Consider the following 13,699-nt stretch of genomic DNA (forward strand, 5'->3'; position numbering starts at 1 on the left):
AAGGCACACACGAAATCGGCTAGGTATCACGGAAAGGTTTCTCGCAAATGGACACCGCATTCAGAAGAAGGCAATCATTGAGGAAGAATTTGTAATTTAGCTAGAGTACTTTTGTAAGCTGTACCTAGGATACGTTATTTCATTAGCTACTAAGTGCTTGACGTTTCACGCCTTCAGTAAACTCGGTCGCCTCGATGACGACAGTGTACGAGAGATAGGAAAGCGGAATGGAAAATACTGGAAAGTTACCGTAGGAGAGATTCTTTGGAGTATCGAGAATAATTGAAACGAAGTACACGTTTATCAGAAGAAAAATGCGAACGAAAATTATTTGGCGTAGAGTCTGGAGCCATACTTGCCTTTCTGTGGCAGCGCGAGCACGGACTCGGTGATGGGAGAACTGCCTAAGTCCTCCAGCAGCTTACGTGACCGAGTGGGCATGTCCGGGAGGAGAGGCATTGCATGCGGGGTGAAGTCCGTCAACGGCGAGAAGTCGGACAGGCGCTCGTACACGCCGGACGTGTAGTCGTCAGTGCGGAAGGTGGACGCTATCCGATCCATGGAGCGGTCCTCTTCCGTGCGCCGGGGAGAGTGTGCTCGGTAGTCGAAATGCAGCCCACGGCCGGACAGCAGCAGTTCGTCTATGGACTTGAGCACACTCGAAGTTCCGTAGCCGCCGCGGCCGGCTTCCGGCCCCGAGTGCGGCGTGAACCCCAGCTCGGCACTTTCGCGGAGGCGTGCCAAGCGCAACAGTTCTTCGTGGAGGCGCGCGTTCTCTTCAATTTGCTGGCGGCGGCGCGCTATCTCCGCTTTGATCTTGGCCTTCTTCTCTTCGCGCGTCAGCTGGTCGTCATCGTCGTCACTGCCGTAGGGCGAAGGGTGCCACGAGCGCGGCTTGCGGTGTTTGCGGCTGTCGTGGCGGCGGCGCACATCCAGCCCGTCGCTCGACCGCCGCAGGCTGTACCTGTGCAAACGCCCAGTTTCCATTCACAGGCTGCTCCACTCAGCCCCGCCAGCACGGTGGTGCTAGACCGGGGTGTAACCAGTTCAAATCCTGTTCGGCAAGGGAGGTTGGGTGCATACAGTTCCGAGCCACCAGACTGTACGACGAAGCCCTGAGGCAAATTATAAACCTATTGAGTAAGGGCACACGATACCGCAATTTTTGATGCCTCGGTTAGAAGGAGACACGAAGCTCCTCGATTCCCTCGTGTTTTTTCGCAGGAGTACGCTACATTCCTTTACCGAGTTTGACAACCTCCACCCAAACGTGATGCTACATTATTCAGCTCGAGCCTTAGTCCCACGTACGTAACAGCTACGCCGAAGATAAAGTGTCACACATTGTGAAAGAAAAATGGGAATACGTCTGAAAGAAGAAATTAGTTCTAGTTTGGTGGCAAGATCCCCTGCCAGTTTGTGAAACGTGAATGGCTCGTAATGCTTTGGATTTGTGGAATCTGAAACTGCGGCTACTCAATTGTCAGCACCTGTTTACTGGATATGATCTTACCTAGCACGAAAGTACGAACTCTGGAAGGGATATTAACAAAGTGACACGAATGCCTGAGGAAAGTTTGACAGTATAACTCCTTTTTGGAATACGTCAAAACGATCTTGAAGATACTTCCATCAGTTATCTTTTGTGATACAAATATTTACTATTAAAAACAGTCTCGATCACGATTTATTTATCGAGGTGACCGGTTTCGATCACTACTGTGGCCATCTTCAGACCATTGAGTAGGAACCTCTTTCTGTTGGAGAATCACTACTTTTGTGATACAACCCAAAACTCAGTTCCTTCTCTTGTGATTATGTAATGGTACAGGAATTGAATCTGTCACATTTCTCGAAACTGACAACATCTTAGAAGTAGACTTTTACTAATTTTCCTTTCTAATACAACACAAAACTCAAATATTTATACTAGGTTTATCTAATAATACAGAAGGTAAATCTGTCTCACTTTCTGGAAATGACAGTATTTTAAAAGTTGACTTCCTGGAACCGGTCAACTATGTCTTACAATAATATTACGGTAAGCGTATCTTTGCCCATCTGGAACCTGGCAGATATACATTTACGCCTTATCTTGGCAAGCAACTATCAGGAGTATCGAACCATATGAAGCATAACAATCTTCTTTCCATCAGGATTAAGCTACCGGTATTCAGAATGTCGAATCTATACATTCTTCAAAAAAATTACGCTACTGTTTACAGTTGGGACAGAAGGCGGAGCCAGCCACATAGTTTTATAATTTAACAAAACTAGTATGGTTCCAAAAGGTAATATAATGCTGCCACTGGTAGTTCATATTTTGGCTATATTCATTTGCATATAATCGGGGGCAAGTAAGAACCTTGGCTCAAACATTGTTTATATATTTTTCTGTCGTTTGGAGAAATGTAGCCCACCGGTAAATCGTTATGAATGAGTGGAGTGAATCAGTGACTTGCGAAACAGACGGTAGCTCACCCCAGTTTTAAAAACATTTAACTTAACGCGAAGAAGCAGATTAAAATTACCATTTCCGTTTCAGTACATGATCAGTGATAGCTCACTGTATCTGTGGCGCAAAAAAATACAGTGACATTTCGAGGTGATATAAAAGGGACGACCAGGCAAATGCTAAATTAAGTGAGATGAAGCACATTTGAAGAAGTAGGGAAAGGTATATTTTATATGCGTGAGAATTACATTGTAGCATGACAGTGTTAAGCATTGGTTCTCCGTATATAATCCAGGTCAAGCTGGAAAAAGTGACGAGACTTCAGAAGTGCAAAGGACTGTTCGAGTCGTCACTGGAGTAGGCCGTATGGCACGTTACGCTATTAATAAATGAACGAGGACTATACAACTGGTACTCAGGGAACCTTGGTAAATATAATTGGTAGAAAGAAACTCTTTGAATCGACGATCGGACGCCTGTAGAACTTTTGGATAATAAATTGGTAGCTACTCATATAGGGATCTCGGTGCCTGCTAAAAGTGAAACAAAAATTCCATGTGTTACGGAGAGTATTTCAGGACTTACATAAAATCATCCTGAAGACGCTATGCTGAACTGGGGAGCTACAGTAGGTCATTGCAGACAATGTTAAGATACGTTAGTGAATGCACAGGCTCATGGCGATACGAGACAGTTAAATTTTGTTAGGTTTCTAGGCATATAATCTGATTAATGGTGTGGTCTTTTCAGACACTGTCCAACGTTGAACGACCCCGCAAAAAGAGCAGACTTGTTTTTCAAATTGGCCGTCGTCTAGCCTCAGATTTGCCAAACAATCCCGTACACATATAAACGAAGCTTGTCGGCTCAACTTCACTTTGAAGCAGATGCTGTTCATGTTCGTGTGTATTTTTGCGGTAGTGAGAACTGTACAAATGTAGACAAAGCATTTCTGGCACTGTGTTCAAAGAAGAAAAAGAAAACAGGACGCTTGTCCGGGAATGGCTTCAGATGGGAGAGGGATTTACCCGTGAAAATCAGCTACATGAAGTATTAATCTCAGTAGCTGATGATTATATTAACTTTCTTCGAATGGAAAGTGAAACTTTTAACAAATTGTTAAGGCCCTCGTAAAAGAGCAAACTTCTTTGTCAAATTCTGTCTCTTCTAGCCACGGATGTGTGAAACAAGCCCTTACACGTGGCAATGAAGTTTTTCAGTTTAATCTTACTGTTGAAACAGACACTTTTCATGTATGCTGTATTTTGACACTAGTAGGACTGACTACAAACGTAGATAAAGCATTTCTAACATTGACTCTGGCACTGCATTTAACGAAGAAAAAGAAAACAAGACGCCCGTCCAGGGAATGGTTTACAATGGGAGACAAATACAGACATGAAAACCTGTCAAAGGAAATGTCGTCCGGTGAACCTGATGTTTACATCAACTTTCTGCGGATGGACAGTGAAACTTTTAATAATTTACTTAGTGTTACTTCGCCCTCAGATTGACAAAGAAGACACATGTATGCGAAAGTTTATTCTCTTCTACTTGGTCCTCTAATGCCAGTTAATTAAGATACCACAACGTGGGAAAATATAATCCACATCGGAAGAACAGGACAAATTCGATTTTTTTATTCCACTGAACTCCCGCGTATATGTTATGGGTAGAATATTAATTTACTTCCTTACCTCTTCCCGTTTAATAGATAACTGGGAAAGGAGCGATATTGCCACAATTTTAGGAGCTGTCAGTGCTATTTCTTTTTTATGTTTGATCGTAGTTTCCATAGTTGTGGAAACCCACGATACAGTGAAACAAATTGCAATAAAACCATTTTTCACTAAAGTTGTGCGGTGAAAAATCGATACAAAACAACGTCAAATTTTTGATCAATCAAAATTTCTGGAAATAATTTCAGACACGATATGTGTTTGGCAAACACGTCAAACAGCACTATATACAGTCAATTATATGGTAATCAGTAAAATTTGAGAAACTGTTTGATCATTCAAGGGTGGTTTCAGATTGCTGCGCTTTCAAACAGATCTTCGCTTGGAGATATTTCCTTAGAGTTTTAGCAAAGCCAAACAATTTGGCAGTACCTTAGCTTAAAACGATTATCTTAATAAAACTGTATGAAACTGATGGGACCACCTATGTAAATGGTTTAAGTATTAGGATGTCTACTTACATGTAGCGTACTTGTAAATATATATAAATGTGCCAATACATGTAACTGTAATTATATTGTACACAAAATGACAACATTCATAGATTTACAGTGTCTACGGATAGTAAAGTAAATAACACCTTCGACCTTTCTTGCATTATCTTACCGGTATCTTCCTCCTTTTCTTATTAAAAAAAAGAAACAGAAGCTACTGGGTGGATGTTAGAAATTAATTTGGACAGGTTGTTGTGAAAAAGATTCATTTATAAATATTCAGTAAGGATATAAGTACTAAAACATATACTTTTCACGTGCCGACTTTTTCACAGATACCGGATCGCAGTTGCAGGGTTATGGAATGCGTATTAAAGATGTGAGATAATATTAAGACTACCTTATGATGGAACTCACTCCGTTCTAGTGGTGTTGCTGAAACTGTTCTGTATACATAAATGTTCAAGTGGAACATGGGTGTTTAACATGCTCAAAAAGGCCATGAGTTTCAACAATATTCACTGCAGCTTCAACAACGCCGCCAATTTCCTCTTTTTGAATCTCTCTTGGTGTCTCATCGACTATGTCCTTCGTATCTTACCTGAAAAAGAGATCTTAAACGATAGGTGGTCAAGACACTGGAACGTCCGTAATAATCCAATACTGGTGCTTATCACGAACAACGAAGTACTGTATGGAGGATCATCATTGTAAGGGAACTACATTCAGTCACGAGATGTTCTTTGACAATTCTGGGAACTCTTCAAGCCGAAATAGAAGTTGAACTACCCGTGTGAAATAGTCAAAATGAAAGTTTCCAGAGAAAAACGTTATTCGGTCGGTGATTCATGTAAGATACAATTCACTTCTATTCATTTAAGATTCAATCGCATTTGTAATACGAACACAATCTAAAACGAAGTGCTGTGCTGTGCCGTCCGGACTGCGTAGTTACCTCCGAGCACTTGTTCAGTCAACATAAACTAAGGAAACGTGTAGTGTAGTAAAGTGGAGCAGTCGCTTCCCGACCTACTGCGGGAATAGTTTCTCCCGCAGTACCGATGACGTCACACAGAGCGTCTCTAAAGCCAGAGACGCTCACTCAGGCCAACTTGAACTGCTAGGCCCCACAGTCAACCAATTAGGTCCAAGCAAGAACAGCATCTAAGCTTTTTAATATAATCCATTATGGAGTCGAGGTAGCAGTTGTCGTTATACTGGTTATCACTGTTAGCATTCAACCGCGATTCTTATACATGTATTGTAACAACGCGTTTCAAGAGACAATGCTCCCATCATCAGGTTGCAAAATCTATGTCATGAAATTAAACGGACCAAAAAGACAAGATACCATCACAAACAGTTGGGAAGTCCATAGAGTAAAACAGAATTAAAAGTATATTGGACAAGATAAAAAACTTCGTAAATTAAGTAATAACACGTGTGAAGATGAAAAAGATCAACAACAAAGCCATTCGTCTTTAGACTTTTATCCACGGGTGGCTAACAAAACGGATATTGTATTTGATAATAAAGAAGTAGAAATGTTAAATAAGGCATAAAAGTTTAATATTGAGCCGTCATTTAACAAGAAGATCGCGAAAGAAGTAATTGCCCTCACTAAAATGACAACAGAATTGCCAAATTAAATAATAATGAAACCGGGCATGTCGGTCATAAGCTACATAAAATAGTAAAAAATGAACTAAATAAGCGAAATAGTGTTAATCATAAGACTAGAGCAGACCGACTAACTGTCTATTCTATAAATAAAAAGCTTAATGAAGTGAAAGCTATTGCCACGAAAGCGGATAAGGGGAATACGGTCGTAATATTAAAAGAGGAGGAGTACGTTTCGAAGACCTTAGCGTTTTTTGTCGGAAATAGCATTACAGACGAATGGAAAAACTGGTAGAAGCGGATCTCGGGGAAGATCAGTTTGGATTCCGTAGAAATGTTGGAACACGTGAGGCAATGCTAACCTTACGACTTATCTTAGAAGAAAGATTAAGAAAAGGCAAACCTACGTTTCTAGCATTTGTAGACTTAGAGAAAGCTTTTGACAATGTTGACTGGAATACTCTCTTCCACATTCTAAAGGTGGCAAGGGAGCGAAAGGCTATTTACAATTTGTACAGAAACCAGATGGCAGTTATAAGAGTCGAGGGGCATGAAAGGGAAGCAGTGGTTGGGAAAGGAGTGAGACAGGGTTGTAGCCTATCCCCGATGTTATTCAATCTGTATATTGAGCAAGCAGTAAAAGAAACAAAAGAAAAATTCGGAGTAGGTATTAAAATTCATGGAGAAGAAGTAAAAACTTTGAGGTTCGGCGATGACATTGTAATTCTGTCAGAGACAGCAAAGGACTTGGAAGAACAGTTGAATGGAATGGAAAGTGTCTTGAAAGGAGGATATAAGATGAACATCAACAAAAGTAAAACAAGGATAATGGAATGTAATCGAATTAAGTCGGGTGATGCTGAGGGAATTAGATTAGGAAATGAGACACTTAAAGTAGTAAACGAGTTTTGATATTTAGGGAGTAAAATAACTGATGATGGTCGAAGTAGAGAGGACATAAAATGTAGTCTGGCAATGGCAAGGAAATCGTTTCTGAAGAAGAGAAATTTTTTAACACCGAGTATAGATTTAACTGTCAGGAAGTCGTTTCTGAAAGTATTTGTATGGAGTGTAGCCATGTATGGAAGTGAAACGTGGACGATAACTAGTATGGACAAGAAGAGAATAGAAGCTTTCGAAATGTGGTGCTACAGAAGAATGCTGAAGATAAGGTGGGTAGATCACGTAACTAATGAGGAGGTATTGAATAGGATTGGGGAGAAGAGAAGTTTGTGGCACAACTTGGCTAGAAGAAGGGATCGGTTGGCAGGACATGTTTTGAGGCATCAAGGGATCACAAATTTAGCATTGGAGGGCAGCGTGGAGGGTAAAAATCGTAGAGGGAGACCAAGAGATGAATACACGAAGCAGATTCAGAAGGATGTAGGTTGCAGTAGGTACTGGGAGATGAAGAAGCTTGCACAGGATAGAGTAGCATGGAGAGCTGCATCAAACCAGTCTCAGGACTGAAGACCACAACAACAACAGCATTACGGAAATTCCGAAAGACATAACAGCCAATTTCCAAACTAAACTAAAAAATGTTCTTAAACGCACACACTTCCTGCTGACAGAAGCTGAAAAAAAAAAGATGATGTGTTATCATGAATCCAACGGCCCCCAAATTAAGATCACAGGTGAAGATACATAAAGATCTGCATCCGGTTCGTCCGATTGTTAACGGTCGAAATAGTCCAGCATATAAAATAACGAAATTGTTGGACCAAATTCTGAAAAAGACTTACGTGTATAAAAATAACTATTCGGTGCGTGGTAGTATGACCATGATAGGTGAAATTAAAGATACGCCAGTTACTGACACTTCCCGTTTGGTTTCGTTGGATGTTAAGAACTTTTAGTCCAGTGTTCCGGTTAACGAAACTATAGAAATCATTAAGAGAAATTTCCTTAAATACGGTAAAATTTCAACGCAAGAGACAATTGAATTTATTGAACTCCTACAGCTCATTACAAGTTTTAATTATTTTACGTTTAATAACAAATTTTATATTCAGGACGATGGGTTATTCATGGAGTCCAGTATTTCAGGAACTATGGCGGACATTTTTATCAATGACCTTGAAGATAAAGTTCTAAATTCTGATGATAACATTATGGATAAAATTGTTTATTACAAACGTTATGTTGACGACACTCTGTTAGTTGTCGATGGTTCCCGTGAGGACATTGAGGAAATAGAAAAAAAGTACAACGACGCACATAACAAAATAGAATTTACCAAGGAGTATGAAACTGACAATTGTTTACAGTTCCTGGACCTGAATATAAAAAAGCAGGGCAACAAACATGCGTTCTCCGTTTATAGAAAACAAACTACGACTGATGCCGTGATCCCGAATGATTCATGCCATCCGCAGGCTTATAAAGAAGCAGCTTTCCGTAGTCTCGTGCATAGGGCAATCAATATACCTATGAGCGAAAAAGATAGGGAGACTGAAATTAATACCGTTAAGAGAATAGAGATGAACAACGATTGCAGAATAGATACGGTTAAAAAACTGTTACGGAAAAGTAATAAGCGTAAAAAGAATAAACCTGATGGAGAGAAAGTGAAAATTATCACGATGCCATACTACGGAACAGTCTCACAAAAGATAGCAAATATTTTTAAGCCATCCGATGTTCAAATAGCTTTTCAGACTAATAACCTAGTGAGGTATAGCCTTAAGCACGATATTGGCGAGAAGAGAAATAAGTTTGAAAGATCGGGAGTTTATAATATTCAGTGCAGAACTTGTGATGCAAAATATATAGGGCAGACAGGAAGATCATTCGCGATCCGGTATAAAGAACATAAAGATGCGTTCAGGTTAGGAAATTATGACAAATCAGCTGTTGCGAACCATATATATGAAACAGGCCATCCCCTTAATAGCATAGAAGACAACGTAGAAATATTGCATGTAGAAAAGAAAGGGAGGAAACTTGATTTACTAGAGGAATTCGAGATAGCTATCTATGAAAAGAAACAAAGCAATATTCTAAATGCACAAGATAATTTTAAAGAAATGAGATTTTTTAGCGGGTTTTTAGAATTACACTCCAGGAAATGGAAAAAAAGAACACATTGACACCGGTGTGTCAGACCCACCATACTTGCTCCGGACACTGCGAGAGGGCTGTACAAGCAATGATCACACGCACGGCACAGCGGACACACCAGGAACCGCGGTGTTGGCCGTCGAATGGCGCTAGCTGCGCAGCATTTGTGCACCGCCGCCGTCAGTGTCAGCCAGTTTGCCGTGGCATACGGAGTTCCATCGCAGTCTTTAACACTGGTAGCATGCCGCGACAGCGTGGACGTGAACCGTATGTGCAGTTGACGGACTTTGAGCGAGGGCGTATAGTGGGCATGCGGGAGGCCGGGTGGACGTACCGCCGAATTGCTCAACACGTGGGGCGTGAGGTCTCCACAGTACATCGATGTTGTCGCCAGTGGTCGGCGGAAGGTGCACGTGCCCGTCGACCTGGGACCGGACCGTAGCGACGCACGGATGCACGCCAAGACCGTAGGATCCTACGCAGTGCCGTAGGGGACCGCACCGCCACTTCCCAGCAAATTAGGGACACTGTTGCTTCTGGGGTATCGGCGAGGACCATTCGCAACCGTCTCCATGAAGCTGGGCTACGGTCCCGCACACCGTTAGGCCGTCTTCCGCTCACGCCCCAACATCGTGCAGCCCGCCTCCAGTGGTGTCGCGACAGGCGTGAATGGAGGGACGAATGGAGACGTGTCGTCTTCAGCGATGAGAGTCGCTTCTGCCTTGGTGCCAATGATGGTCGTATGCGTGTTTGGCGCCGTGCATGTGAGCGCCACAATCAGGACTGCATACGACCGAGGCACACAGGGCCAACACCCGGCATCATGGTGTGGGGAGCGATCTCCTACACTGGCCGTACATCACTGGTGATCGTCGAGGGGACACTGAATAGTGCACGGTACATCCAAACCGTCATCGAACCCATCGTTCTACCATTCCTAGACCGGCAAGGGAACTTGCTGTTCCAACAGGACAATGCACGTCCGCATGTATCCCGTGCTACCCAACGTGCTCTAGAAGGTGTAAGTCAGCTACCCTGGCCAGCAAGATCTCCAGATCTGTCCCCCATTGAGCATGTTTGGGACTGGATGAAGCGTCGTCTCACGCGGTCTGCACGTCCAGCACGAACGCTGGTCCAACTGAGGCGCCAGGTGGAAATGGCATGGCAAGTCGTTCCACAGGACTACATCCAGCATCTCTACGATCGTCTCCATGGGAGAATAGCAGCCTGCATTGCTGCGAAAGGTGGATATACACTGTACTAGTGCCGACATTGTGCATGCTCTGTTGCCTGTGTATACTTGCCTGTGGTTCTGTCAGTGTGATCATGTGATGTATCTGACCCCAGGAATGTGTCAATAAAGTTTCCCCTGCCTGGGACAATGAATTCACGGTGTTCTTATTTCAATTTCCAGGAGTGTATTTTTAGGGTAGGTATGCGACTTTAAACTTGTAGCATGTCACTGACGGAGTCGCGAGAGGCTAACGATGGCAGACCAATGCAATAAGGAAATCAGGCGCCCAATAGCATAGCGTTACCGTCAAGTACACGGCTGTAACCACGCCACAACACCTAGGCGCGTCAGTCCACAACAGCTCCCGAGCCGGCACAGTGCGACAGCATATTTGGTAGCTATGGGACGGCCATCGACTTGTGTCAACAACTTCAATGTAAGACGAGGACCCACAGTCCAATATACTTTTAATTCTGTTTTACTCTATGGACTTCCCAACTATTTGTGATTGTATTTTGTCTTTTTAGTCCGTTTAATTTCATGACAGATTTTACAACCTGATGATGGGAGCATTGTCTCTCGAAACGCGTTGTTAAAATATATGTATAAGAATCGCGGTTGAATGCTAACAGTGATAACCAGCATCTAAGCTGCTTACGCTGCCTATACACCTAGCTTATGTAGCCAGTGTTTTTCAGCGAGCGAGCAAGGAGCTGTCACTTGTAAGCAGGTGATTCATGTGTGAAAACGTTTCCGTCGCGATTATAGCCGCACGACGAGAATTAGCATACTGCGAGCGCGTAGTTTGACTTGGATTTAGACGCCTGGGGCATTTCATTTCGCGGAATTCAATATTCCGAGTTCCACAGTGTCAAGAGTGTACCGAGAATACAAAATTTCAGGCATTACTTGTTAGCACGGACAACGCAGTGGCCGACGGCCTTCTCTTAACGACTGAGAGAAGCGGCAATTGCACAGAGTGAAACAACTGCAGCAATCAATATGGGACGTACAAGGTGTCAGGCAAGTAATTAGGGGCTCACGATTATTTAGAGAACTGTTCAGTGCACTTTTGCGGGTTGTGATTATCAAACACCATGTAACGTTTAATGGTGTGCACCTAATACGTGCTAATCTAAAACTCTGGTTTTTCCTTATCCATTGTATCTCGTGAGTTCCAACGATATCAGATGTAATGGCATGAAAAAGGAGAAAACATCGAAGTAGTGAATTCTACGGCTTTATTGGAAGGATTTTAGGATGTGTCGAGCACTCCTGCTGTGCCGTATGAGAGACGAGCGGGCCCAGACGGAGAGACGTCGGAAGATGGCGGAAGTCGCGTCAGCAAGTGGTGTGAGTGGGGCCGGCCGAGCAGCGGAACTGGAAATGCTGCAGTGACTCGCTGTCGTTCGTTCTGTTCACGAGTTCAACCTTCCTCATGCTGGTGTTATTCTGGCCATTACCTTATTAGCGGCATTTGGATTAATATAGTTAAAGGTGAGCTGTTAGTTTGGTGCATCTTAATCCGGTGCATTTACAGCGAGAATTCTTTCTGTCGTATTCTGACTTCCGCTGCTGAGCAGTGTTTTCTCACGTCGCGTGTCGACATACTGACTTGTGCCCTGGTTGATTTACGTATGAACTGGAGTGCCTATGTGGGCGTGTTTGCTTACATTGTTGACGAAGTGTTTCACAATGCCCTGACTTGAGTGTCTTTAAATTGCATTTCAGTTTGTTACTGAACTTACGTCAGTTAAGGGACGCCCAAATTGTCACGCTAGTCAAATAAGATGCAAGTTTACTGTTGCACCACTGTTTACCTGTTCGATTAAAATTAATTCAATCTTAACCACAGCTAGGAATAATTCGAGGCTAATTGTAAGTGCAGTGTGTGTTTGTTTTTTGTCCTTTTCTCTTACTCACTACTGTTGAGTGTTAAACTGTTTTGGAAACCCCTTGACGTCATTATTTCGTGTAAGCCATTGTGCCCACTAGGTTATATAAGGCTTAAATACAGTGACCAGTTTGGTAATTTTCTGTGTTTCGCAATACATTTTACAAGCATTAAAATTTTGGGAAAGGTTTAAATCTCATATTTGCAGATTGTTTGATATTAGATAACTTGTCGATGATTCATGTTAAATCAGCTGATGTGCATTTAAATTGAACAAGTTGTGTGTCAATATGTTGTTACCAGTACCTCACATGAATTTTCTTGCGTAATAAATTAAATTTTATATTCTATCCTCAATCTGAATGCTGAGCCTTCCTCTCCAGCAGCCCCTGTATCCTGCTCTTAACCATATCACCTGCTCACCGTGGGAGTTTGAAGCTGACACCTACCGGGGATCGGTGAGGATCAGTGGCATCACTGTAACACAATGGCAGGTACAACTTATATCCCTTGAAGTTTGTCCTCGGTCAAATTAGTAACTTTCTTTTCGTTAGGAGTTCCACAGAATGGCAGATTAATTACTTTGTATTATCTGCAGATGGTATTGTTGCAGCAGTGAGCCGAAAATAAATTACACAACTATCATCCTACAAAGTAAGTTGCTTCATAGTGCAATCGGAAAAAAAGTAAACAAATTTTGTTCACTGCAGGGCGTAAGTACATTGGAAGAACTGTCACTCATACTTTGATTTCAAGATTTTTCAGTTTCATTATTGTGCTGGACACAGAATTAGTAATGATTTACGATTCATATTATCAACGGAAACTCAATTTTTCGGTCGTATTTATTGACTCAACAAAAGTAGCATGTTCTTGTTTAGGACTTAACCTACAGTGGAAGAAACAACAACTAATGCAATAAATGTCTGAGAATATAAGGTGAATGTTCCAAATTTTCTGAGTACATCAGATGATATTTTTGGGTTGTCTAAATAGAAGAATTTTCTTTCGCACGAATTGTGTGTACATGAGACAGATCGAATTTTAGAACAAATGAAAAACATTGCGAATAATGCAAAAATGAAAGAAGGAAAGAGGCTGATATTTACTGATGTTCTGAAGAACGAGGTTCCATTCGATTAAACATGATTGTCACGCTGGAGATAAGTCTTTTCACCATAGTTATACACAGCTTATCACCTCGAACCCTACCGCGCTATCGGATGCAGAAACCCTCATCACACATCAGTGTCTGAACTA

The 13,699-nt window shown here is 42.2% G+C and overlaps 1 protein-coding gene across 1 annotated transcript in view; it reads right to left on the reverse strand.

The window, feature by feature from the left end:
* Positions 1-327: 327 nt before the first annotated feature.
* The window catches only part of LOC126183907 (histone-lysine N-methyltransferase 2D-like), a 220,954-nt gene continuing 207,582 nt past the window's right edge, over positions 328-13,699 (reverse strand). The window contains exon 12 of the mRNA XM_049926250.1: positions 328-964. Within this exon, the coding sequence (XP_049782207.1) occupies positions 328-964 (637 nt within the window). The remainder of the gene's footprint in view (positions 965-13,699) is intronic.

The sequence above is a fragment of the Schistocerca cancellata genome, chromosome 4 (genome assembly GCF_023864275.1).
Source record: "Schistocerca cancellata isolate TAMUIC-IGC-003103 chromosome 4, iqSchCanc2.1, whole genome shotgun sequence".
In the NCBI taxonomy this organism is placed as follows: Eukaryota; Metazoa; Arthropoda; class Insecta; order Orthoptera; family Acrididae; genus Schistocerca; species Schistocerca cancellata.